A 26,597-nucleotide genomic window follows, 5' to 3' on the forward strand; every position below is an offset into this window, starting at 1 on the left:
GTGTGTGTGTACAGTATATGTCTGTATGTGTGTGTGCATTTGCCTAAAAGGCCACCCAGCTAATAGACAGACCTACACGAAGGCCATAGAAATCAACTTTACAAATAGCCTTCTGTGGTAAAGACCAGTGGACAGATGAACACATAGTATTTGTGTGGTGTATGTGTGCATGATTGTGTGTGTGTGTAAGTGCGTGTTTGAGTGTGTGTGAGGCCAGTCTATGCTGCTACTGTAACTGCTATATTTACTGAAGAAGCTTGGCAAACAGGTTGAGTAAACATACTGTTTTTAGTTTCCAACACATGCAGGGAAACACTCAGGCTCGCCTTCATGCGCAAACACACACACACACATTTACACACCGCTGCAACAAAACAGAAGGAAAATGTGTGTTCATCTCTCTCGGTTCTGTGCTCTTCTGTCTTTATTTTCTTGTCTATCTTTCGCTTTCCATCTGTCCTTTTTTCTCTCTTTTACTTCACAGTCTTCCTCTTTCTCAATCTTCTTTTTTAAAGTCTTAATTACAACCCCAGCTTGTGCGTGAGATCAATAACTTCTAGCTTGGGTGGAAAAAGTCAAGCCCAGATATTCCATTTTGAAAAGATGCAGCTGGTCTAATATGTCGAAGTCAAACAGTGGGATAGATTGATCACATTTTACTCCTGGAGTCCTGGATCGATTGGTAAAATCGATTGAATAACAAGACACGGTTCTTCAAAAATCTGTCTTGCTTTTGAATTCTTGCATATTTGAAAAAAAAAAAATAGATAGGTTTCTGTGAGTAGACATGGTAGGGACGATGACTAATGATTGACACATGGGTGAAGTTATTTGGAATAATGTGATACCTGTAAAGATAATGCAAACTGGTATTAACAGACCACACCTACAGTTTTTATTTTTTATTTTGTAATGTTAACTTTACATCTCTTTACATTGCAGTCAAACAGATATCAGAGTGGTCATTGAAATCCTCTTGTTAGTTGTCAAAATCACATTATCTATCTGTGGTTATGGGGTTTCTTAAGGGTTCAAAAAAGGCGAAATTCACGTCTGTATTTACTGTGGCTGTTGTGGTTCTGCAGATTTTGAATCATTTGTTTATGATTTGCAGCTGGTAGTTTTCTCTGTTTCTTCCTCTGCTCCTTTTCAACTTCTTGAATCTCAGTTTCCAGCGCTGTGAGGTGACTGTGCTAACCACTGTTTGTTCTCCAGCTAACTGGATTTCAACCATCAACACTTCTTCTACTTCATCTTTGCACTGCAGTGATTGAGGAGGAAAGACTTAAGTATTTTCAGTCATGTCAAAAACGGGCTGGCCTGCACACTGGTCAGAGGAATAGGCCATTATTCCCTATGTAACACCAACTGGTCTTGGGCAAGGAATGCTGGAACTTTGGCTGGTAAAGAGCTCATTATTCAGCTCCTCAGAAAAAGTCATAGATGTTAAATATCAGTATTGTATCACTGAGTTGAATGGATTGCGATTCCATGGCTACAGAGCATTCCACCTTTCCACCTTTGGGCGGAAATGGAAATAATAGAGATGTACTGTACTGTAGCTTTCTTGTGACAGTAAATTAGTGACAGAATATAGCCATTGTCCCTCATGGTCTCTCAATTCATGTTCCTAGTTGCCAAAGCTTCTACACTGTCAGCCATGAACCCTGTGACACCCATTAAATTATTCCCCTTAAAGGCAAAGGTTGTATATTGGTCATATCCAGATAACATATGTCACAATTGAGAATGTTCCACAGTAGATTCAGAAATTGCACATCTCATGTGGAGGAAAACATGTTTGGTGGTTGGCTTTATTAGAATACATTTGTAGATGATTAATAGATGAACAGAAAATTAATAAACGACACGTGAAAAGCAAGCTATTTAAAACTGATTATTTTTAATGATTAATGGATTAATCATCATAAAAAGGTTGGAAAAGAAAAAGCAATGACATCAGTTAGTAACAACAGTGTTAGATCATTTGAGATGATACTTTGGAGTGTTGATCAATTTGTGTATCATAGCAGAACCAATGTGGTTAACTGCAGGCCAGTAGTATTGAATTTGGGAAAGGTAGGGGTGTGTGTGTGTGTGTGTGTGTGTGTGTGTGTGTGTGTGTGTGCGCTGTGGGCAGGTCCTCAGCTCTGGTTCTGATTAACTCCTTGTAAAAACACCTCTGTTCAGAACATCACAGCCCGTACATCACACTCTCGCTCATACACGCACACACACACAAATGCTGCTGAGCTCCTGGAGGCTCCCTGTTCACAAATAGCGAGTCTACACCCATCATTCAAAGCTTTGTAGGCCTTAAGAATGCTGACACACAAACGCTCAATCACACACAGACGCACACACACAGTCACACAAAGTGCTCTGTTTTCGTAGCTTTGATACACTTATAGAGTTCAGAGGTGAGAGGGCTGGAGGTATCACTGTGTTTTTTCAGAGCTTCTAACCACCTAAGTCTGCTTCTACATACACACAAGGAGGTCCAGATGGCTGGGTGGAGACAAAAACACATACTCTCTCTCTCTCTCTCACACACACACACACACACACACACACACACACACACACACACACACACACACACACACATACACACACACACACATTATTATACACACAGAGTTATGCTCAAGTGCAAAACAATCTCACACAATAAGCACACATATAGGCACATCAGAGATCTGCTACCTGACAGAAGCTTGATGAGTCCCAATAATGTGTCAAGTTTCAGGTTGCATTTAAGCTGCTTTTGCACAGACAGCCTCCAAATTGAGTCTACTGTGTTTAATGATATTAGGTCTGAATTCAGCTCAGTACATATAGATTATTAGAGACAGTAACTGCCTAGGATGAACTCATACTACCGCCCCATTGAGGTATGCAGTTAATGTACTGGCTGCTTATGTAAAACTAACACAGATTAGATATTGCAGCTATGTGATGTGGGACTTCCACCACCTCAGCAGTAGCAGCAGCAGCAGAAGCAGCAGCAGAAGCAGCAGCAGAAGCAGCACCGTAGTATACATGATACATAGTAACTGACGTCTTCAGGTCCTCTAAATCTCAGCCAGCTGAGAGCAGTCACATGTGATCAATGGCTGAATTTATCACTCAGAGCCAAGTGCTGCCATCCACATGCACATGCATGAGAGAGTGTATGTGTGTGTGTTTATAGACTAGACCCTTGCTACCTCTTGAAACACGATTGACGTTGTCTTTAGCGAGCAATTATAGCCAGAACGACTGTGAAAAAGGTCACAGCCATCCAGCTATCAACACTCTGCGCCAAATGCCAACTGTGCACATCACGGTGTGTATGTGTGTGTGTGTGTGTGTGTGTGTGTGTGTGTGTGTGTGTGTGTGTGTGCGTGCGCAGTACCGAAAATGCCAGCAGCTACACTATTGGGCTCAACCGCCCGCCTCTCTCTCCCTCAGCGCTTGTGGGTAATCTGCAGCAATCCTGCATGATTGATGAGAGAATTAGTGTTGCCAAGCAAAGCAAAGCATTATGGGAATGAGGAAGTTGTATTATTGGATATGGAGCATAACATTAAAGGTTACAGTGGCAATAGTTAGGCGTGATTATTATTTGTTTATGTGTGGAAACGTGTGTGTGTGTGTTCGGTCAAAAATGATAATCCTCGGGACAGTTATGGATGGACGAGGTGACATAAATCCATTTTTCTTGTTGTTAGGGTCGTCAGGGTCACATGCACAGTAAACTCATTAACAACTCAGCTAATTAATGCTTGAATCCTATGTGAATAAACACCTGTCAGTTAGTTTACAGTCACCATTGAGGCTTAGATAAATGTTAATTATCTTCTTCAGTGCTACAAAAGAAAGCTCAGGATTTGTGGATTCTTCTGAGCAAAACTTAAGTTCCTCTTTTTAAAATGAAGGAAGTAAGAACACCTTTACAGCCGGTATTTTTTTACAGTATTATCTACATTTCATGAGTTAGACAGTGTGCGGGAGTTCTCTCATTTGTATTCAAGTTGTTCTCTGAAGCACCTGTCAAACATTCAGGTGTGTAGATCCTTATTTTTTTTGTATTATTTTGTGAAGACACTTTCCATCATTAGTAAAGAACTTTAACTGGTTGCTGTTTTTTTGCATTTCCTATTAAATTCAGTGCAGTTTTTGGTTTTAAGACTTAAGCTGCTGTAAATTAATGCAAATAAATACATACCGAGGGAGTTTTCTGTCACATCCACTATTGTACAACTTCATCCCAAGCTGCTATCTTAGGACAATATACAGTATGACCTTATTTAAACCAGAATGTTGAGCATTAAGTATCTTTTTTTCCCTTTATTTGGAAGAGATCTCATTAGGAACTGAGAAACAATGGTTGTCCACATCGCCTCGGACAAAGACTTGCATGTGTATCATTGCCTTAAGGTAGGACAAACGTGTCAAAAGTAAGTCATTGAGTCAGTTTGAAGAGTGGTGCACAGAAAATTATTTCTTCTGTGAGGATCCTTTTCATGTACAATTGTACCTCCTGGGAACGATACTTTACCTCAGTGTTCCAAGGTTTTACTTTTGATGATGATGAAATTAGAATATTCTCCCTTAAAGTATCTGGAGTTACTCAATCTTCCTACTTGTCTAAAGAAAGTTTTCTTGAATAATCTCTGTCATTTGAGACTCTATAATGACACTGTGTGTCTTTTAGAAACTTTACGATTTACAGGGAACGTCCTTTTAGCTCTACATTTTTACTTACAAGAAAAGAGTTGTTTTGCTGTCTGGTTTGTGCTCTCCCTTGCTGCTATATTAGGCAGTCCTTCCTGTTTATGTGCAAAGACTATTCCTCCAGATGGTGAGTTGCGGCGCTGTGACTCACTACATAAAGCAAGCCGGCAGGGAAAGGTGTGATTTTACAGACTTTTAATGTGGTCTGTGGTGCCAGACACACAGCTAGCCTCCAGATACATCCCAGCAGGATAATGCACCACTGTTTCAGCATCATATACTCTTTAATTGCTTCAATCCATAAATCTCAATATGGTGCATACCCCGAAGGAATGACAGAATAAGACAGATACCTAGAGCCTTTTAAAGTCTTATAATTGTATTTGTGTGCTGTCAAAATATTGTCCGAGGAGGCATCATTTTTTTTCACATGATGGATACATCACTTTGAAAGAAAACAGCTTCCTGCTGATGGCCTTATGAACAACAATTCGAGTCATCTATTGTTAGCGTCTCTTGTAAATTTGATAGCTATGGTTGAAGTTCCTGAGGGCTGTAAACTCTTCTCTTGCTATAAATCAGAGAGCTCATTTATTACCCAGGAGAATGTTTGTCTTTATTTTCTCTGCAGACACATTTGTAATGAATTATTCTTACTTCTGACAGCTCGCTGACAGTGGGGAATTTGGCCATTTTGTTTTTTCAGAGATAGGAGCGGCCAGAAATGAATGTGTGTGCATTTTTGGTTGATGCTTTTACCAAATGTGGCTTAAATTATCATTAACAAACAGGAAGAGGCCACTGAAATGTACTGACTGGATATATGGCTTTAAGTAGACACAAAGTTGTTATTGTTAGGGACAGACTTCCAAGTTTTCCATTACAGGATGCTCTGTTGAGCGGGTTGACCAAACCAATCTATCTGCTTGATTTGTCGCTTGTCACGTTTTGAGAAAAAGACCACAGAAAGAAAGAGTGTGTCCATATTTGTGCGTTTCTTTTAAGAGAAGGATGCTTTCTATCTTCACAAAGACACACACACACACACACACCTCGGCCCGCCTAGTGTATTTCCCTCCTGGCTTTCCAATTTAAATGCAAATGTTCCCAAATCGGACTCCACAAAGACGCAGAGGCAAAATCATTTGACGCAGCAATGAATTATATATTTTAATTAAGCAGCCAAAAGAATCACGCCTATTCAGCCCTTTCCCCTCCAATAAGAAATGAATAAATAAATATGGAAGAAGGGAAGGAGAAGAAGAAGGTAATAAATGGGAGGGTCAGGGGAGGGAAGGATGGATGGAGAAAGGGAGGAAAATTTGTATTGAGTTTGTGTGATTGCAGTGCTAACCGCCCGTGGGCTGTCATTATGTGAGCGATCTGAAGCTGTCAGATTTCAAAACTGCATTGTTTGCTGACAGACGGGCTAAATACCCCCACAGTTCCAAGCATACACACACACACACACACACACACACACACACACACACACACACACACACACACACACACACACACACACACACACACACACACACACACACAGACAATCCTAAATGCATTCACACATTCAGACACACACCATTTGGATTTTGATGGGCAAACCAGCACTTAGAAAATGAAGAGCAGAGATGGGAATTGTGATGATCTGACAAGGGAAGCAATTTTAATTTCACCCCCTGTCACTCTCCTGAATATCTCCTCTGATGAAATACATATGAGCTGCCAATCACTCATACACATACAAGCAGGCACACACACAAACACACAAACACAAACTTGCAATCTAGCTCCCAGTGACATGAATACATGCAAACCTTCAGTAACTTTTCCTATATTTTAAAGCCACAGGTGCAAAAAGGTACACACAAACTTTTCGAAACTCATTCCCATTTAAGGCCGAGGCTCACATAGAGTTGAACTTGTAAAATTGAGATCACAGTGTTTCACATGAATTTTAAGAGAAATATTCTCCTGCATCCTTCACAAAATACGTGTGGGGACTCAGCATCTGTGTACCTGTGTGTTGATCATATGTGATGAAACGCAGATACCCTCTCCAAACTGTAGTAGCACTACGTTATGGCTAAATGAAGTGCTTCAAGGCTATAATGCTAAAAATGCTGCCATACAAATCAGCTGTGTGGAATTGCTAAAATATGTTTGAATGTCAAAATGAGAGAATGAAGCAAATCTGCAAAACTACGCAAAGTTGGATTCAACAAGTGGAGCAATGAGTGCAGAAGACAGCACAAATGTTACAGCTAAACATACAACAGCATTGCACCCAAGCCTCAAACACAAAGGCAAAATAGCTACCTACAATATGTTTTCCTTTTAGTGTCACTGCATGCAAAAAAAAAGACCCTGCATCAGCACTATAAAGACATTCAGGTGCTCTTAGATCTATTAAAACTTAGAAGAGGATGCTGCAAAAAAAAAGGATTAAAATTTTTCTCTAAGGTCAGCATTTTGTTGTTTTCACCTCAGAGATATCATTATTCTTATACTAAAAATATTACTGCATAGTTTAATTTTATATTTAAAAAAAAAGTTTTTTTTAAATATGACAATAAGCACTTTCTGTTTCATTACCACCAGTTCTAAATTTAATATGTAACTTAATTCATGGCAGGAAGTTGCAGTTTTCTGGGAAAAGTAATAATTTCCCAATCACGGGAAAATCACAAAACATTTTGTGGTTAAAATAAAAAAAACTCATTAGCTATTAATTATGCATGCATCCTAAAAAGAAACAAACACTCAAAACAGAAGAAAGGTCCAAAGCACAAAAGTTTAAAAGCCTTTATTCAGAAGGTTCTTTTATGGGTGAAATTCTTAAAAACATCGACAATACTTCTGCATGTTAAAACAGAGCTGGGTACCAATTAAAGGCTTTTAAACTTGCCAAAGGAGTACTTAAGACTTCTTTATTTTTATTGTGTTCTCTGCCAAAGAGCACTTTCATCACACTTGTTTGAACTTTTGAGCACCCTGGATCTTTTCTTTCTAAATGAACAAACCACGTATGTTTGCTTATTGTAAAAGCGGTGCATTTGCAGGGAAACAGTACATGATATAACATAAAGCTAGGGAGAGGAATGCATCTACTGTATCAGCATCTGTGGTATGATACTTATGGAAGAAGGTGGTGAGTACATTTCCCAGCTCACCTGTTTATTTATGGCCTCATCCTGAGCTGAGTTGTTGTGAAGTGGGAGTTTGGGAAGGATCTTTTTTTTCTCCGCTCCGTCTCTTGTGTGGGGTAAAAAACTGCTTTTCTTCAGATTTTTCATACATTTCTGAAAAAAATGTGTCAGGAAAGTTCATCATCTTAAATATTTCACATAACAATAACCTCCAACCTATCTACTTTTCATTGCTTTGACATCAAGAAAACACAACTAAGACGATTAGTTTTCCAGCTTCATAAAAGCTTTCTTTATTCTTTACAGTAACACGCTGTTTGAATATAAAAGCTTTTCTATTTTTAAGCACCATTAGTTTGGTTGCTCATGGACACATTCCCAAGTGTGTTTAATGTCTTTGACTGTTTTATTGCCTTCTGACATTTAAGTCAGACTGTAAAAGCTTTTTCATGTTCTTGGACGTCACTCAGCAATACTTCCAGATATGTTTCCTTATTTCTTAGACGCTTAAACATGATGTAGTGGTGTTCATGTTGAACCTTTACAAAGAGCGACAGAAGGATTGCGGGATAAAATGGAGTGATACATACTGTGTGTATGGAAGAAAGAGTTAAATGATAAAAGAAAAGTAGAAAAGAGAATCAAAAGGAGGAAGAAAATAGCTGAAGCTCAGAGCGAGAGGTAATGGGAGATGACAGTGGTTTGTAACAGCTGGAGTCTTGCATGTAAAGAACAAGGAAATTCACTTTTCCTTTCTTTGCCTCTATTTAGAGCGCTCTGTTCTCCACATGCAGACACACACACACCTTACTCACCGCAAGTCTCAGCGGCAAGCAGACCCTCAGACAACCTCTGTCTGTAAGAGAGCCAACTATATCTCTTCAGTGAATGGAGCAAAGACAGGAAGGAAAAAAACAAAAAAAACAGCCTGCTGAGAGATGAGGGGGTGCACTGAGAGTAAAGAGTAAAGAGGGAGGCCACATTTTATTGGTAGGATGTGGGTTCAAGCCCCCTTGTTGGCAGGCATCTGTCCCGCTCAAGTGTCCTCCTTCAACTGGATGGTGAATCCCTAAACAGATGCAGAGGGTGTCGTTCTGTTGAAGCTGACCTCTGACCTTCCACCTCTTAGTAGAAGAGGGGAAGTTAAAAGGCAGTTTGTCTGAAGGGATCATCTCTGAAGCTAATTAACACATAACATGTGTGTTTAACCCATAACTAATTTAACTTGACTGTTGCCAAGTTTGGAACTATTGTGTCTGTACAGAGACTAAAAGTAAAACCTGTGCTCACCGACTGTATCTATAGCCTGAGGCGCTGCACACATGTACTGGGTGGATGGATAAGAAACAGCTTGAACATGCAGCTAATCATAAAATCATGAATTGTTGTTTTTCAATTTCTGTATATATATTTCAAACTGTAGATAGAGTAGATTGCTGATCGATCTAAGATTTACATGTTATCTCACTCTCTTCACGATTAATAAAATGATCATACTTTGCAAAATAATTCCTTTTTAAAAGGGAACAAGCGTTTAAAGAGAAAGAAAAAAGAGAAAGAATGACTGATGGACTGTTAAACTGGGAGATAAAACATGAGGAGACAAAAACATGAAAGTGTGAGAGTATTTTTGTGAGGAAACAAAGAGGTAAAGTTTTTTACATGAGAGCTGTGTGTTTGTTTGTAGTGTGCTATACCTTTAAGAGCCGCTGGTCAAAGCCCATCCCAGAGAGGATGGACCCATTAGGCTGATGAACAGAAAGAGAGAGAGAGAGAGATAAATAAAGAGAGATAGAGAAATGTTATGCAGGGAAAAGGAAAACACTGAAAGAAGTAAAGAAAAGAATTCCTACGTGTAAAAAAAAAAAGGGTAGTTTGATTAAATAGGAAGGGGAGAGAAAAGGCCTCTTAAGGGACCACAAGAGTGAGAGGAGATAGACAGTGAGAGATACTGAGAGAGAGAGAGAGAGAGAGAGAGAGAGAGAGGACAGGAAGCAGGAATCTCTCATCTCTTCCATGCTGTTGTAGGCGTCTATGGGTCTGTCAGTCAATCAGGAAGACAGGCGGACGCACTCACTTGCCGGTTCTCTGTCTCCCACACGTGCTCACGCTGATGACTTTGCTGTGTGTGTGTCTACAGATGGCAAACCTTGTGACATCTTTGTGCTGTGTAGTTCTGGCCGCAGTGGTGGTAGCCTACGCTCAGAGACGCAGTCAGCTTGGTGAGTATGCATTTTATCCTCCTCCTTCTTCTTTAGTCTGTTACTCCTCTCTACCGGGGCCTGCTCCTGCTTGGGCTTGTTTTTGCTCTTGTGTGGTCAACCCTGTAGTCTCTTATCTCAATGACTCTACAACCACTATTACTACTATTTGACTCTACTTTCCTTTAGGCTACTCCACTTGGCTCTGCTAATTCTTACTCTTCCTTCCTGTTTTAATTCTGTTTTCTTTCTGTTTCTCTTCTTATCTTTGCTGCGCTACTCTTTCTGGTGCAACTGATGCTCTGTTACAGTGTTGTTTACTGATTTTGCCAACTTCTCTCAACTCTTTCTACTGAAATTATTAATTAATAATGCAATCTATTACATTCTCAAGTTGTCTTCTTTCTATTGTAATTGAATGGTTTCTGATTTTATAATATATTGCTATCAGTGCATAGTGTATATTGACAAATGCTTTTTTCTGGCATTAACTGGATTTAAAGGTGCAGGGTGTAGGATTTAGTGACATCTATCGTTGAGGTTGCAGATTGCAACTAACTGAATATTTGTGAAGAACGCAAAAGGCCCTCACTGTTTGGTTTGTCCATTCTGGGCTACTGTAAAAACATGGTGGAGCAATATGATGGCCTGCATGGAGGGACCCACTCCTTATGTAGATCTAAAGGGCTCATTCTAGGCTAACAAAAACACAACAATTCTCATTTTCATGGGATTATACACTAATTAAAACATACCTATGGATATTAAATTCCATTTCTGCCAAGTCTGCTAGATGCCAAAAAATGTTATTAAGTTAATGCTGCTTTAGATGTTATAAGTTGGTTTTAATTGTGACTTAGTTGGCTACTTGTGGAGTTAGGGTGAGATTTGCTGTGTGTTTCTATACATTAGCTGTGATTTGCTATGAGGTCAAAGGCGAAGTAGTACAAAGGGACGTTGTTTACTGTGAGAAAGACTCACAAACAGGGAAATAAAAACTGACCAAATCAGCTGTCATCCCTCACTGCGTGATGTCGGTATTTTGGCCATATTACCAAGGCTACCTCCATAACAAATAAGAGCTTAACAAAGAAGCCAGTCAGATCAACTGATGATCATGAGCGTGTTTCAAATGATTTGTGTACTGAGGTTTGGAGGGAGAATGAAAAAGGAAAGGAGAAACAGAAAAAGCTCTACATAATGCAGCGGTTGCTCTGCAGAGAGTTCACACAAGATGCATGACCATGTTTGTGTGTTCAACAGGGAAGTCAATTTGTCACTTGACTTTTAGTTAAGAGTGGTCTTGGCTTATTAGCCAATGAGGTATGTCTGTTAAAGTCAGCTGACCCAAAGAAAGAGTCTAAGGAAGTCAATAAGTCCCCAGTGACGCACATCCCTATGTCACGAGGGTCATGCACATACACACACACACACACACACACACACACACACACACACACACACACACACACACACACACACACACACACACACACACACACACACACAAAGACAGGCACACACACGCATAAACATAGCAGAAATGGCTTAGGAAATAGGAATGTTGTCTTTGGGGATTAGGTGAAAGCAGCAGAGAAGGTAAGTGAAAGAGGGAGATGGTAAGAAACAAGAGAAAGGAGAAATCAATGAAGATGGGGAAGAATCCAAAAAATTGAGAAATGGCAGAAGGCAAAAGGAAACAGACAGACTGAGTGCAGGATAAAGCATGGAGAAAAAAGTGACAGCTGTGCCCCAAAGAATGTGTATGTACTGCATGTGAAAACCCCACTTTTCTTAAACTGTACTGAACAGGTTAGAGGTTACAGTTACAACAATGTCTTTTAAACGATTTGTTTTTCCTTATTTTATTTTCCTCATTTCTTCAAAAAGCTATTTTTACAACACATATTTAACTTAATCACTGGATCAAGATTGAGCTATTTTTTTCTGATCAGTTTTCTTTTGTGTACTGTTCAGAAAAGCAAAATAAAGTAAGGTACAGTAGAGAATGCAAGCAAAGTGAAGCACAAAAGAAAGGTGAAAAGGCAACACTTACAGGAATAACAGATACAGATAAAGGGAGGAATGAAAACATAAGTAGAAGAAAGAGAGCTGTCACTTCAAACTTTGAGAAAAACTATGTGTGCGTGTGTGGGTGTGTGCGCGTGTGTTTGTGTGTTAGCACTGAAGTCTAACTGTCACTGTCTATCACTTGCCTTTTGTTGTTTGCACTACATAGAATCAGCTGCCACAGGCGCATACCTATGCACACACACAATTACTGTAAAGCACACAAATACTTGTATATGTAAAGCCATCATAACCCACATGCATACCCACACGCATGTCATAGTATTGCTCAAAAGCCCCATGTACACACACACACACACACACACACAGATACACACCCTTATACTTCAACAGCGCCAGACACATATACACATCTGTCTGTCTTGGAAAGTACCTTGTTTCTCTGACAAATTGGTAGCCAGTTTGATTGACAGGATTCCCTGCAGTATGCCCCACTTGGCAGAGAGTCTGTAACACGCACACACATGCACACAGTAATGCATGTGCACTCACACAGACATACACACACACACACGCATACATTACATAGTCAGAAAAAAGGGATAGACGGAGGGATGAACTCTCTTGTTAGGTCTGACTCAATTTGTACAAAATGCACATACAGAGGAAGGCACATGCTGTCTTTTTGTGTGTAGTTATGTGTGCATATGTGCGCAGGTCTGTGTGTGTGTGCGCAATGTCAATTGTTAAGGAAATTCACTTGAGACTTCATAACTAATGACATCAGTGGGTTTGCTGAACAAAGACGATATGAAACGCTGGTAGAAAACATCCACAGACTGAGTTGAATAAACAGATACAAGTGCATGTCACATGTAGAAGTTGACGCTGTTTGCAAGAAAGAAAGATGGGAAGTGACAGAGAGATACAGAGAAGGCAGAGAAATACTCAGACTTGACAGTAAGACAGACTAGGAAGGGTGGATTGTGGAGTGAGACGAAACAGAGTGCAGAACAAAAAAAATGTGTTTAAAATGGTAATACATCTATTAAAAAATAACCTTTTTAGTTTAAGCTGTTATTATCTTTTTGTGTCAAGATAAAAAAAAAAGGCTAAACACTGTGATAGTGATTTCAACAATATTGGTGTACTTAATAAAAATAATCGTCCAGTTGGTGTTCTTTACCAAACATTTTGTGAACCGACAGCTTAGAAGAATAAAAATGTATTCCCCCCAGAAATCATATGTTAAGTGTGTTTTGGTACTGCATAATGCACAATATGATTTATGTCTGACGCTGAGGAGAGTTTGGTGTCATTTCCATGCAGCTTTTGTAATGTGATTCATGTTGACTCAAATAATAATAAAAAAAAGAAGAAGAAAATCCTCCAGTAACCGTAGCAATGGATACGATAGTCCCTTAATGAAAAATCACTTGGAAGAACAGAGGAAAAATAAAATAATTGAAAGCTATAAAGCCACAGAGAGAAAAGGGAGTTAGATTCAGAGGCTGTACCAATTAAGGTTTTCTTGAATATGAATTAGATTTTTATATTTTTATTTTTATTTTTTTTCTAGCAAAAATAGGTGATTAGAAGGTTAGAGGGAGACAGCAAAGAAATTGGGTGGGTGGAAAAGACAATAGACAGATGTGGGGAAAGAACACAAAACAGATGACAGATGAAGAGACAAGAAAACAAGAGCGTGGAAGAGAGGGACAATGGTGATAACAGTCAGTTACTGAGAGATTATTATGGTATATTACATACATGAGACCTGATATCCATATTTTAAAAATTATTGCTATAGTCTTAGAATAAACTTAAATTCTAACATCGCCACTAGTACAAACCAATAGCAAAGAGTTCAATTGTCAAAATGAATTCCCTGGAGTATTTAGTACATGTATTGACAAGTCCCTGCTGTCCTAAAGCAAGACGCTGAATGTCTACTGGTACCAGAGATGCTGTGCTGCTCTGTTGAACCTGACCTCCAAACCTCCCAGTGGTCAAGGAAAGAAAAATCCCTTCAAAGATCAATAACATCATTTTTATTCAAGATAGAAAGCCAGATTGCACTGCCATCAACAAAAGTCCATGAAAAATTCAACCTGCTTCTCTGCAAGCTCGGAGCTGTCGAGACTCACGGTGGTTTCTTGCGAGATGAACAAGGAATATGTCTGCTCCACAACACTGCTGTATTTCAACATCATACGTTAAAAATGTTTCAAAAGCATTGTACTGCATGTGTAAGGCAGAACTGCTTTCGTAAGTTATTCTAGATATTCAAATATAACAAATATAAAAATGCTCTATACTTGTTGCCGGCTCTTATTACATGGTACGGAAGTTGTTTCTATCACCTAACATTGATTCTTAGGACATGTATTGCTACATTTTTTGACCACTTCTATTGATTGGTGGTTCATCATGCTGGTGCCAGTTTTGGTGTTGTCTTTGTATTTGTGTCTGTTAGAGTCAACTGCATTTTTAATCCGAAACAATGATCCTCAGATCTATTTCATATTGGTTCTGAGAGTCATTTTGGGATAAGGTTGTGGTTTCTACAGGTTTATTTTGAACCCTGTCCAAAACTGTAGATCTGTGATTTGCCCTTACTGCTAGTTGCAAAGTAGTAAAAATCACTACTACTCAAGAGGTGAATGGTGTTTGATGACAGAATGATGACTAACCAACTGATGACCTCACCTATGAAAAACAAGTTTCTTATGTCACACCTTCATACATGGTCAGTAAAATGGATTTTCAAATGAAACAAAACGCATTATTCACAGCTACTTTGGAGGTCTGTGCTTCTTCTAGATTATTCTATTCCAGTGCTGTTACAATCGCTCACATTATATACAAAGTAACTCCTCTCATGCATGGAAAACCTGAAGATTGATCACATACATGGCCAAAATGAGCCTTATCTGCTTTTTGCTATTTGTCTTAATCTCTTTTTTATCTGTGTTTGCATCATTCTCTGTATCTCTCTTCATCCCTCTCTCTGTGTCATTTTAATTCTAAGATATACCAGAAACTCCCTATTCCAAGCAATACAATGCCATTAATGAGGTGCCTTTCACAGTAAATACTAAGAACAAGCACAACCGTGAATGAACCATGAATACCAATGAGGCAAGTACAAGGGCATTCAATAGAAAGTGTAGGGGGAGAGGAAAAGAAATAAAGGGAATTACATCCAGAAGGAGGAAAATATGGTGCAATTGAGATTATTTACTTTGAGTTTAAGTGAATTTTCTATTTCTTATTAGTTTTTTAAATAAGAGCTACATCTGCCTCCCCCCACCACCGTCTCCGCCTTGTTGTTTGTGTGAGTGTGTGTGTATGTGTGTCTGAATGTGGTGACATCATGCTGTTGACTGAGAGAGCATGTTATTTATGGGAGTCCATATCCTGATTGAGAGACGAACGTTTCCACTCATAATCATTCCCTCCACCGCTCTCTTTCTCTCCCTCTTTCTATGTCTGCACGGCTCTCCATTTCCCTCCTCCTCCCTCTCTCTAACTCGATACTTCCTCCTCTTCACTGCCTGCATCATCCACACTTGTCACCCTCTAATTTTTTCCCCTTCATTTCTGCCATCCCTCTCTTCTACATCTATCTAATTTCTTAACATTACTTCCTCTCTGGATCTTCTTTCCCCCTTCACTCCACTCCTTTCTCCATCTCCTGCTCTCTCCTATCTCTCAATCCATCACCAGAGTAGTCAGCAGCAGATATATCGCCTATGACATCATTCCCTGCTGACACTACTCCACCATCACTGAATGTTTTTTGTGTGTTTCCTCTCTGCCCTTCGCTGAGCTTCTTTACTTCCCATGCCATCTCATTTCCATGGATGAGAGGGGAAGAGAGACAGAGATCAGGAAACAGAAAAACCCAGAAATAGAGGAGCGAACGAGGGAGAGCGGGAGAGTAAGAGGTTAACTCTCACACTAATTCCGTGGTATTACAGCTGTCAAAGCTGTATTTATTTCCTGAGCTTTCAACACGTGCCGCTATGACTTTCCATCATGCTTGGGCGTCCGCTTTGCTACACTATAGCCTTAAATATCCACTCCCTTGTGAGTGGATCATGTTAAATGTTCAAATTGAATTAATCCCTGTGATTTTTTTTTTAACCCCACCATCATGCACAGCAGCCAAGTCTAATCTAATTCATGTGCATGTGCAGATGCTCATACAGGCGGATGTAATTAGCATTAATAGCTGCAGCACTCCAAAAGCAAGATGTCAGATTGAAAATACAAAACACTAAATCTTTCTACGGGATAATTATTTATTTGCTCAGGTAATTATTTATCTTTCTGTAGATGTAAATTATGACTATCTCCGCTAGCTTGTAGTCTTGTGTAACTCAAATCTAAATGTAAAATATCACATAGGGATGAAAGTAGCTACTGTAATTGCAGAGACTGTCTTTGCTTAGTAGGTTTTTTTTCTTTTTAAGTACTGCATATGCAAAGTGGCCTAGTGTTCCTTTTCTTTTGGCTCCATCACGAGAGTGTTTCATTTAGATTTGGAGCTCAAGTGATTTCCATAATAACATTGAAGAAATGCAACAAAAGAGATGCAATCTTACATGACCCTGCATAATTAAAACACCTAACTGTCCATGAGCATACGGTAAGAAAAGTCAAGAAGACACATTCAGTAGTTCTTAATGACAACACAACGAGAGAGGTTGGGCTATAAATACACAAACTGAATACAGCCAAACTCAAAATTGTTGCAAAGGAAGCGCGTTCGAAATAAACACAAAGATAGATGTCTGCATGAAGTGTGTCTGTTTAGCTGTATGTCTTGTAGCTATATGTACGCCATGTATGTGCTGGTGGGGAACCTTGATCACACTCATTATCCTGAGTAGCACTCAGTGTAATCAGTGTTCCCTGTTTGGCGCGCTGTTTGTATTAAATTCAGCATTGAGCTCAACCAATTGATTGACTGGCGGGATTGGCAGATGGATTACAGTCAGACAGACTGGATGACTGGCAGAGAGGCAAAGTAAAGTAATCCTATTCAGTCATGGCTTTGAAATGCAGAAAAGGAAAAAAAAAGGAAAACAAATATATGATGGGGCCAAAAAAAAGAAGTAAAAGGGAAAAAAGAAGCCCGAAGCCCGAAATAATAACCATTTGAAAGGTTGATTTTTTTTGTACTGAAAATGCTTCAAATTATCTAAAAAAATAACACAAATAAACAGCAATAAACTCAATACTTTGTCTTACCCTGATTATATGACTGTCAAACTTATTGGTTGACTGACAGGTTTTTGATGGTTAGCACAAGGGAACAGTACTATGTCCCTACCAGAGGACTTGCAGGTGGTTAGACTGCAGACTTAGTGACTAGTCAGCTGATCAGTGCTTGTCTGATTGCAGACACACTTAGAAGCACAGCAGTGTCTATAGGTGATTGATTGACACTATTATGGTAGTTATGTTATAACCTGTTGTTTTGCTGGCTAGATTGTGATACTAGCTGTTAAATGCATAGTGGTTTGAAAGAGGTATTTTGAAAATGTAAAAAAAAAAATAGATTTAAAAAAATATATATTTCATATATTTATGCAACACATTATAAGTAGAGAAGCAAGAGGAGGGTGGAAGATGTTGCAATAAAAGAGAGAGACTGGAGGCTTTCTAAAGAGAGAGGAAGAGAGGAAAGGAAACAAAGTTACAAAGAAGGTTTTAGTTGAAAGAGGGGGGGGGAATATGGAGAGGTAGAGAAATAAGAAACTGTCTCTAACATCATGCACTTGTCCTTATTTTGTGAGTTTGTGTGCATATGGACTGGCATCTGAGCTAGACCAAGGGCCTTCATTAAAATGTGGGGAAAAAAACAAGACATATGAAATGTTATACCCAGTATCAGTATGTTTCTTACTGAGTCCAAGTTCCTTTAGTGCTTCAAAACCTCATATTAACACTCACCTCATATTGTGTATACTCCAACCTTCATAATATACAAGACCACCCTGTAGCTACAACCTGAAAATGAGATGAGCATAATATATGAAGTGCTAGATGAATATAAATATATATCTGACAGGTGCAGCCTGTTTTATGATTATTTTCGCAAGCTACTTGATCCAAATGATGGAAGTAAGAACTATTTAAATGATAAGCTTTTTTTTTTTTTTTTAAGTGTCAGAACAGTGACAGATGTTGTCTAGTGAGGGCAGTAACTATGACATGGAGCAGCAGCACAGTTGAGATGACATCATTAAGTTGTTAAATGTCCTTATTTGGAGGCTGTGGGTTGACTAGACGGTATAACCCAACAGTGGAGTGTCTGCAAGTGTCATATTTCCCACTGCGAGTCAGGACAGTTTCTGAAAAACACTAATTATGATCATCCCCGAAACCTTAATCATGTGGTTATTATTGTAGCCATGACAACAAACAAGTATCTTACCAACACTACATGTTTCTCTAACCTTAACAAAGTGATCATTTTAACCCAAACCATGGTCTTACCCTTAATCTAACAGAGTGTTTTTGTTCCTAAACCTAACCAGACATTAACCACAGTGTTGTCACATCATACAATGTCATTTTTTAAACAGTGGTTTGTAATACTTTTGGAAAGCACCAACAAATGATGTCGTCCTGCTTATTATTGCCAATAGAAGCGCAATACGAGAAAATGCTCCTATATGTCGTTCTGGAGTGCACCTGGTCAAACTACTTGCCCTAACCCCTTAAACAGGCAAAAGTGGAAAATTAGATGTGAAAATTAATTTTGATGTTACTAGTTATCTCATTTGCACCTAAGTAAACATTTCCACACATATTTCTTAAATATTTTGGATATTTTGGATTTTATGAGTTGTATCTCCACCAGGATACATTGCCCCTATTAAGGTATAAAATGGCCATAATGGTAAAAACAATTGAATGTTTTATTTGATAAAGAGAAGCGATACATTCTTGCTTTCTCTGGTCATTAATATCACACAAACTAGTTTCTAAACTGATTTGATCATTTCTATCAAAGTATACCCCTTCCACAAGCTTCAATTCTACCAATCCAGTTCAGTTTTTTAACTAATTAGAAAAAGGACAAGGCACATAATTAAACAACCACCTTAACTAATCATGCTCCTAACAAGGCCTAACAGTCTGTAACTCCTGTTGCACATTGCCTGTTTAAGGGTTAATTTTGAAGGCTTTTTTTTATGATCCGCATTCAAGTAACTGGTAGATTTCAACAACTGATGCTTACATGAGAAGATCTGCCAAAACACGCTGTCCACTTCTGATTGTAGTAACGTTACAGAGTAGCATTGCAAACAAACTATATTTGTTATCCATCCTATCACATTAGTTAAATACCAGATAAATTTCTCTTTTGGCCTGTTGTGAAATTACTCTGAATTAGTGTTCATTCGAAACCTAATTTATGAAACTGAAACTGCATCCAATATGGAGTCTATAACCCTAACAAGGATGCCCTAACTACACACACACTCACACACAATCACACACAATCATCCACTTTGTCAATCAGCCTGTAATTTTTCCTCCTTAATGTGTATCATATGTCATGAATTCCAGTGAGATACAAAAAGACAGAACACACGAGGAAACAAATATCCACAGAATCCAATTTTTGGTTGGTAGTGAATGGTCTGTAATTGGTCCAGTATAGACGTAGGGTTCCCGACTGTCTGATAACATCTGTCTGGTAATGGACCATTTCCAACCAATCGCAGTGCTTTATGCAAAGATATGGAATCTCGTAATCTCACTGTCTGAGCCAGAGTGTTTGCGTATGTTCGTATGTGAGTGCGTATATGTGTGTATGTCCTGTTCAGCTCCTTTAACTCATTAATATTTAAGTAGGGATTCCCAGTAAAGCTTTGATCAAGGTTCTCTCTCTCTCTTTCTCTTTGATGGCTCCTTCCCAAAAGTCCGAAGCAGTTAAAAAACACTATACATTCACAAAACAATTTCAGTATTTTTCATCTCTCTCAAAAAAAACCTTTTAAACAAGTGTGACAGATGAATAATTATAACAATAATTGGATCTGTAGCTTTCTGAAATACAGGAGGGGAAATGTGTCCAGTTTATGGCTGTTTTCTTCTTACTTGAACCTGATGGTGCGCATTCAGGTGATAACAGTAGCTAGGAAAATAATTTCTCACATTCACCTTCAAGTCCTTATGATATATGCCTCCCAAGTGGGCGAGCAGCCTTCATCATTTCTGCCCCTCTACCTCCCCACCTCTCTTAGAATCATTGTCACTAACAATGTTCGACGGACAAAACAACTTACTTGATCTTCGACACACTCTCCGTCTCTCCCTCTGCCGACGCATTTTTTCTTTCAAACACACTCTCGAGATGAAAGGTGAGTGAAGGACGAGACGGACGCACAGGTGAAACTGTTCTTGAGCAGCACTGTACCCGCATCGGCAGCTGTATATTCTCACATTGTTCTAAGGATTTTTGTTAAAAGAGCATTACAACAGTAGGCTTGTGTGAGTGTGTGTGTGTGCGTATGAGATGCCAAATATGAGTCATTAATGGAAGTGTATTCTAATGAGGCTTACAGCAGGTCAAAGCAAGCCAGTGTTTAATGACAAATAAATAGTGAGCAGAGTGCTGCGACGGCTTTAGGGTCAGACAGCATTTAGCATTTTGGAGATGAAACACTACATTTAGTTACCGACTGTTGTATCCACACTCATGACACACACACACACACACACACACACACACACACACACACACACACACACACACACACACACACACACACACACACACACACACACACACACACACACACACACACACACACACACATATGCAGTTTCTGATAAATGCTGTGCATCCATTATACACTAATTGCAACCAATTTCACTTGAAGGAAAGAGATGATGTTTGACTACTACCCATGTGTTTAGGTGGATGGTTTAACACAAACGTGAACATCAGCATACAGGTGTCTCCATTTCATCTGCAGCTGCCAGTGAATGTGTTACTATGCTACTACTCAGCGAATGAGTGTGTGCTCTGCCTTGTGAGTGTGTGTATGCATGTGTGGCTCAGTGACCTTTTCCAGTGTGTCTGTCGTAATGCAAACTTTCCGCTTCCCTGGTGTGCAGCTAATTAGTGTGTTTGTACTTGTTTGCATCTGTGTGTGAGCATAATAGTGGCACAGGTTAAAGGAACTAACAGTAGCTGTAAAGTCAAGATAAATATTTGGGAGGATTAAGAATTACATATTTCAAGTTATTAGCCTGACTTTGGAGGAACTTGTAGTCCTAACATGGCTCTAAGTCTTTCAGTGTATTTCCTACTAATGCACCATACAAATAGAAACCTCAGCAGTGTTGCTCCCTCTACATCACACTGCTTGCTAGGTCTCCTGAATACATAGTGATTCATTTTTTTGATGGTAAATTTATACATTATTTTAATACTTGTTCTTTTTCACAGTGCAGTTAGTCTTAAATGTAGTGCGCTCATTTTGTGAATGTGAAAACGTTGCTTATGTGAAAAAGTCTTTAGTATTGAAATGAGAAAGAAATTTTCTTCCTACTGTGTGTTAAAGAAAAAGCAATTTAATTGTGTCTCTCACACTATCTCATCTCTGTCCCCTGTGTGTCAGATAGAAGTTTAATAAGAGTGTTTAAAAAGTTTTTGTTTTTTTTTAATGTGGAATTTCTTCTTTTTAGATGGAAAAGAAAAGAAAATGCTACCATCTTGGTAGTTAAGAGAGGACACTTGTAGGCAGAGTCGATATTTGAAACAAAAGAGCGACCTGCACTTTCAAAGAAACCCACTTAACAAATCAATTTATTTTAGTCATTTAAAAAAAGGAATTTCATTTGTGGATGAACAGAATGTCCCTTCTATTGAACCAAGTGACCATTTGCAAGATAGATTTTTTTGTATCCAGAGCCATTTTGTTTATTCCAACCCATTAAATCTCAAGTTGTGTTTTGCCATGCCATTAAAATCACTGAGCCCCCACTAGTTCTCCCAATTCTTCCTGATAGACTGTTCAATAAGTTAATGTTGCCAGGAACCTAATGTAATTCCAGCCAGTATGAGCGGAGTTTTGGCTAATGTTGCTTTGCAATAAAACTTTGTTCCAAGACACTGGAACTGAATCACAAGAGGCTTAAAAGGGGTCTCAGACCCCTCAATGGTGCAATACTTCTAAATATACACATTTAATTTGATCTATTGTGTAGAGAAATTCCTCCAGTGTGACGCATTGTGGGGAGAAAGTGGAAGAGTGGCAGGGGGGAAAGATTGCCATTTGTCACATTGAACCTCAGTTTAATTTAATTCAGCTCAACTTTATTGTCATTCCCTTCAACTTGAATAATTCCGCTTAACTCAAGTGCACAGAGAAACAAGACAAAAACTTTGAGTGCAATGATGCAACTGAGAGTGGAATGGAAACAGAACAATGAATGCCAAGACGGAATCCAGAAAAGAAGACAAAACAATGAAACCCAATTTAAACAGTATTGTAAAAGTAACTGGTGCATTGGATTTAAAGATAAGAGTAATCCAGTGTGTAGCTGGGTAAGGAGCTGGTGCATAGAATTTATATGTTGCATTTAATCCAAACAATACTTGTCAAAAATAAGTAAATGTCAAAAATAAATGTGTTTTTCCATAAATTGCAATACAAACTGATAATACACTGCTTCAGTGTATTCTGGTGGGTATTATCTTGTGTACGACAGTTTAAAGCCTGAGGAAACAAATTTGACATATTATTTAAAAAGTAATACTATTAAGAAAAGCAAGACCTTACACATATAATATGTGCTCCAATGAAAATTTAGTTTTTCTGTTTCCCGCCCCAGACAGTTTACTGCAAATCATGTGTCCCATGACTTTACGCAAAACCCTAGGTGACCACATCTGCAGATAGGAGTGTAAATACCTTGAGTGGATCTTCGATAGCACTGAGTGCAAAGATTTTCTCTTGTGCTGCCACTTTGTGCTTGTGTCTCTGTCACTTTGTATTTCTTTCGAAAACTTTTTTTTGAAAAGGCAGAAATTTGAAATATGGCAGCATTTTAAGCCAATACCTGTGGAGCAAAGAAAGACAGCCACATTGATGGAACTTAAAAAAAGAGAGGGAAAAAACCAACAAGCTAAAACATTTCTGAAAGGGCTGTTTGTCCTTGTAGAGGAGAGGCAACAAAAGGCAGTGAAGCAGAGGAAAAGTGTGTGCATTTTTGTGTATGTCCACTTTCAACAGTGTGTGTTTTCATTTCCCTTGACATTGTGATAGGACAGTCCTCTCCCTCTCTCTCTCTCTCTGCTGAAGTGTGATTTCCTGTATAGGGATGGATACATACAGAGAGCCATTTGCTCCTCAAACCCTCATACTGTATTGTCTGGGGACAATAGCCTTCCTGCACTCCTTTCAAATTCAAATTCCCTGAGCTTTCTTGTCCATCATGCTGACAAAACATTGACTGTAGCTCAGAAATATTAAAAGTCCACAGCGCCTTAAAGAATTGTGGCAAGAAACTCATTCTTCAAGAGAATGTATGCGCCAAGTTATACACATTTTGTGCTTTCCAGAATTAATTACTCTACGAGCTTGTACATTGGCTAGAATCCATTGAGAAGCCACTGGGTCACTGCATAAGTGGCATTTGAATTGCAGAGTAGCTTTCTTGACATCAACTTGTGCAAAACTGTGAATTTGTCATTTTTGGAGGTCAATTCAGCTGTAAACCAGAAACATTTTAAGTTGTTGTCTTTCAATGCGCTTGGAATGTTTTGTTCAAGAGTTTGCACATTTACATTTGCTCATCATGACAGTCCCTGAAATACTATCAGAGCATTTTGCAACCAAACACAACATCAATAAACAGTATTAAATTGTGTTTGTCTAAATGAATTATTCATCAGTCTGGACAATATAGTGGTCTACATAGCTGGAAAAATAAAATTACAAACTCATGCAGCAGAAGTAGTTCCCAACTATTTTTGCAAGTGGTGCAATGTCCCAAAGGTTTGGGAAAATGTTGACATAACAGGTTGGCTCTGTACTCAGGAGTGGATTTAGTGATTTTGGGGCCCTAGGCAAACTCAGTCATAGGGCCCTCCTTTGCGCTTTATGTTCGCCTTTCTCTAATTGAAATGTTGGTATTGGCAGTAGTTTGGATAGTTTAGTCATAATCATTCTTTTTTTCTCAGTTGATCAATCAGATAAAACTTGTAGAATGACAAGTAGAGTATGTCCCCATGAAATAGAATAAACTGAACTAGAAGTATACAACTGCATACATTGGACATATTAAAGTACATGTACCTCATAACTTTAAGCTTGAGTAAAGTACTTGGTTACTTTTCACCTTATGATATTAAGGAAGTTGATGATTTCCATAACTGCGGTTATTTACCAACTGCTCACTTAGTCAGCCAGTGAAAAAAACTACATTCATTTACTCAAGTGAGGTAGATTAATTGTACTGTAGGCTAGTTGAATATTATACTCCTTATACTACTTTATATTAATACTCCACTACATTAATGTTTATGATACAAAATATATGAAGTGATAAAATATGACAGATCATTTTAGCTTAAATTAGCCAGCAATAGCTATATACAGTACATACAAATTATGTTAATATTATGTCTATAATTTTATATTATAGGCTAATAGTTCATACTTTCTGTTCACTCAAATTAGCATTTTCTCATATTATCATCAGTCTCTTTGTCTGTTTTCATGAGGTTTGGGGTGGAAAAAGGGTCAGTGCTCCCATCATCTAACAAGTCAGTTGATGCCACAGGAACATAATAGTAACTGTGGTCCATGTTAGTTGTTTCAGGGAGAGAAAGCAATGTGCCCTGTGATAACTCTGTTTCACTGTTTAATGTTGTGCTGGATTGCACGTTACCTTGAGGAGTTTCTACATCCCTATTAACATGTGAGCCACTGCAGTTACAGCGGCTCCTCCAGTGAAGGAATAGTCCATTCATCTGAGGAATGCTGGGAGGTTGTACATTGACAATGATTGTTTTGTTTTGTTTTGTTTTTTTTAATGTTTTTTGGATTTAATGAGTTAGAATGGGAAGAACACTATATGTTTTATATGTAAACATCATAATAAATCTATAGCTTTTTAGTTATAGGCCCCAGGCAGGTACCTACCTTCCCTAATGGTAAATGGTAAAGCCCGTCCCTGTCTGTACAATTATCATGTGCCCTTAAGGAACACACAGAAGCCCAGACTGCTCTGTCATTGTCAGACATGCAACTGAGGCGCTGCCTTGGGACACCATATTGCATAATCCACCGGCACTAAAAGGCCATAATGCAGCATAATGTCCTGTCAAAGCCAAGGTGACTAGCCTGGGGTTATGATGAGGTATCTCATTCAAACACCAGCTACTGTATATTATCACTGCATTAAGTTGCATGGATTTCCCCACCCAAGCAAATGGTGGAGATTAGTCGCTAAATGCCTGCTGACCATTTACTGACCAGTTCAAAGAAATCTGAATTTAAAGAAGTACTCTTATAGAATGATACTAAAAAATACATATGAAGGTAAGAAGCTGTCTATAGAACCCCAGTCTTTTTTTCTTCTTTTTTATTTTGCAATCAATCAAGATTTGTAATCTTATATGCTTTTTTTTAACGAGTGATTTCCTGATTTTAATCAATATTTTAGCAATTGTAAACTTTTTTTAGAGAGTCAAAGTTCTTGTTGGATATGTGTTAAGCCATATTTATAATAATACTAACACAGTTGCACGCACAACCTTGTTAACCTTGTACAGTGTGTGGTTGTAGGTGTGTGTGTGTGTGTGTGTGTGTGTACACTAGCATAGTGCTTCAGTAAGATAACATGAAGTCTGATCTGTCAAATCAATAACAGACCATATTTATCACACTAGTAACCAGACACACACACACACACACACACACACACACAAACACCCTGAAGAGAAAACCCATATGTCAAGACATACGGTACGCACACTGATGAATTGAGGCAAGGTTGTTCCATCATTCACACACACTGCAAAGGTGGTTTTCTAATCTTTCAAGTGTGCATGTTGTGTGTGTGTGTGTGTGTGTGTGTGTGTGTGTGTGTGTGTGTGTGTGTGTGTGTGTGTGTGTGTGTGTCTGTGTGTCTGTGTGTCTGTGTGTGTGTATCTATGTGTGAGTGCCAGAAGGGAGTGACACAACTTTACGCCACACACTATCTCAGTCTCTGCTACTGCTACTGCTACTGTTTTGCTACAGCTCCTCACTCAGCTCAGCACTCCTGCCAGGTTCTTTCTTCCGAAAGGTTAACTCTAATCCTAAATTAATAAAATGACAAAACCATAGCGTAGACTGGATTTTGTAGTCAAACGTGTAATATTAAATAACACACACAAAAAAAAATTCACACATATTTGATGAATCATATTTGTACAGAATAATGGTGTGAACAGTAATCCCTGATACCT

General features: G+C 38.7%; 1 protein-coding gene across 1 annotated transcript in view; it reads left to right on the plus strand.

Moving 5' to 3' along the window:
* cntfr (ciliary neurotrophic factor receptor) overlaps window positions 1-26,597 on the plus strand; it is a 224,814-nt gene that overhangs the window by 77,522 nt on the left and 120,695 nt on the right. Inside the window, exon 3 of the mRNA XM_062434051.1 lies at window positions 10,012-10,093. Within this exon, the coding sequence (XP_062290035.1) occupies window positions 10,012-10,093 (82 nt within the window). The remainder of the gene's footprint in view (window positions 1-10,011; window positions 10,094-26,597) is intronic.

The sequence above is a fragment of the Scomber scombrus genome, chromosome 15 (assembly GCF_963691925.1).
Source record: "Scomber scombrus chromosome 15, fScoSco1.1, whole genome shotgun sequence".
NCBI lineage: Eukaryota > Metazoa > Chordata > Actinopteri > Scombriformes > Scombridae > Scomber > Scomber scombrus.